Raw genomic sequence first — 2,500 nt, forward strand, 5'->3', positions numbered from 1 at the left:
TGGCTGTCCCAGAGGGAGGAGCTTGTGGCCAGTATCCATGGCGACCAGAGCGACATGGCCGGCAACCTGCGCCGCCTCGCCGTGAGTGACAGCTGTCTTAATGACGGAGTTTCTTCAGTGTCAGACACCAGCGGTTATCAGAGGCTTATATGACCAATATGACCAAACAGGGTTGTCCGTGTGTGTACATCCGTGTGTGCCCTGTCTGTCTGCCCCCAGGCGGTGAAGGCGGAGATGGAGGCCCAGCGCGGGGCCATGGACCAGCTGTGTGCGGTGGTTCAGGACCTGGTGAGCTCGGTGCGGGCCCAGGAGGTGGTGCTCCGGCTGCAGGCCCGCCTGGACGGCTTCGCCCAGCGCTGGGACCGGCTGCTGCAGAACCTGGACCTGCACAGCCAACAGGTACCTGTCTGTCTGTTTACCTGTCTGTCTGCCTGGTCTGTCTGTCTGTCTGTCTGTCTGCCTGTCTGTCTGTTTACCTGTCTGTCTGTCTGCCTGGTCTGTCTACCTGTCTGCCTGTCTGTCTGCCTGCCTGTCTGTCTGTCTGTCTGTCTGTCTGCCTGTCTGCCTGTCTGTCTGTTTACCTGTCTGTCTGTCTACCTGTCTGTCTGCCTGTCTGTCTGTCTGTCTGTCTGTCTGTCTGCCTGTCTGTCTGTTTACCTGTCTGTCTGTCTGCCTGTCTGTCTACCTGTCTGTCTGCCTGTCTGTCTGGCTGTCTGTCTGTCTGTCTGTCTGGCTGGCTGTTTACCTGTCTGTCTGTCTGTTTACCTGTCTGTCTGCCTGGTCTGTCTACCTGTCTGCCTGTCTGTCTGTCTGCCTGGTCTGTCTACCTGTCTGCCTGTCTGTCTGTCTGTCTGTCTGCCTGTCTGTCTGTTTACCTGTCTGTCTGTCTGCCTGGTCTGTCTACCTGTCTGTCTGTCTGCCTGGTCTGTCTACCTGTCTGTCTGCCTGTCTGTCTGTCTGCCTGCCTGTCTGTCTGTCTGCCTGTCTGTCTGTCTGTCTGCCTGTCTGTCTACCTGTCTGTCTGTCTGTCTGCCTGGTCTGTCTACCTGTCTGTCTGTCTGCCTGTCTGTCTGCCTGTCTGTCTGTCTGTCTGTCTGTCTACCTGTCTGTCTGTCTGCCTGGTCTGTCTACCTGTCTGCCTGCCTGTCTGTCTGTCTGCTTGTCTGTCTGTCTGTCTGCCTGTCTGTCTGTCTGCCTGTCTGTCTGTGTGGACCTGCACAGCCAACAGGTCAGATACACACTTGTGTACCTGTCTACCTGTCTACCTATCTCTACCACAGGAGATAGATGATGTCTGTCTACCTGTCTGTCTGTCCTGTCTGTCTTTCTGACCCTGGACCTGCAGGTACCTGTCTGCCTGTCTGTCTGTCTGTCTGTCTGTCTGTCTGTCTACCTATCTCTACCACAGGAGATAGATGATGTCTGTCTACCTGTCTGTCTGTCTGTCTGTCTATCTGGACCTGCACAGCCAACAGGTACCTGTCTGTCTGTCTGCCTGGCTGTCTGTCTGTCTGGCTGTCTGGCTGTCTGCCTGGCTGTCTGTCTGTCTGTCTGTCTGTTTGGACCTGCACAGCCAACAGGTACCTGTCTGTCTGTCTGTCTGTCTGTCTGTCTGTCTGTCTGTCTGGCTGTCTGCCTGTCTGTCTGTCTGTCTGTCTGTCTGTCTGTCTGTTTGGCTGTCTGTCTGTGTGACGCCTCCCACTCTGCCTGCCTATTGGCTGTTTCTGTTTCCTTGGGGGATCTTGGCAGTGGACCCTTTTTTGCCACTACCTTCTCCTACCATCGGGTTTGTGACAAATTGGGGATCCCGGACGAGCCCCCAATTTGTCTGTCTGTCTGTCTGTCTGTCTGTCTGATCAGCACAGCTCCCAGGTACCTGTCTATCTGTCTGTGTGTCTGTCTGTCCTTACCTGTCTGCCTGCCTGTCTGTCTGTCTATCTGTCTGTCTGTCTGTCTGTCTGTCTATCTATCTATCTATCTATCTGTCTGTCTGTCTGTCTGTCTGTCTGTCTGTCTGTCTGTCTGTCATTTCTGTCTGTCTGTCTGTCTGCCTATCTATCTATCTATCTATCTATCTATCTATCTATCTATCTATCTATCTACGTGTCTGTCTGTCTGTCTATCTATCTGTCTATCTATCTATCTATCTATCTATCTATCCACTCCTCCTCTCCTCTCCCCCCCCTCCCTCCCTCCCTCAGGACTATTATAATCAGATAATAATCAGGGTCGTCATTAGCAACGGCCTAATTACCCCCCCCCCCCAGTCTGATATCTCTCACCTGTAACCATGGCAGCCACGCTCACCGCTGCCCCCTGCTGCCAACACACACACACACACACACACTCACGCATGCATGGACAAACACGTACATACACACACACTCACACACACACACACACACACACACACACACTCACACACACACACACACACACACACACACACAGTAGACAATGAGTTAGCAGTAAGACCTCCCAGAGAGCCTTCAACTCTCTC

The 2,500-nt window shown here is 53.5% G+C and overlaps 1 protein-coding gene across 1 annotated transcript in view; it reads left to right on the forward strand.

Annotated features, from left to right (window-relative positions):
* Nucleotides 1–2,500, forward strand: part of LOC308165698 (dystrophin-like) — a gene marked incomplete at both ends in the record, with an annotated part of 206,299 nt that overhangs the window by 57,493 nt on the left and 146,306 nt on the right. Inside the window, 2 exon segments of the mRNA XM_080539847.1 lie at nucleotides 1–81; nucleotides 220–399. The exon segment at nucleotides 1–81 is cut by the window's left edge and continues 15 nt beyond it. Of these exon segments, the coding sequence (XP_080395973.1) occupies nucleotides 1–81; nucleotides 220–399 (261 nt within the window).

The sequence above is a fragment of the Nansenia antarctica genome (assembly GCF_963989245.1).
Source record: "Nansenia antarctica genome assembly, chromosome: 9".
NCBI classification, from domain to species: domain Eukaryota; kingdom Metazoa; phylum Chordata; class Actinopteri; order Argentiniformes; family Microstomatidae; genus Nansenia; species Nansenia antarctica.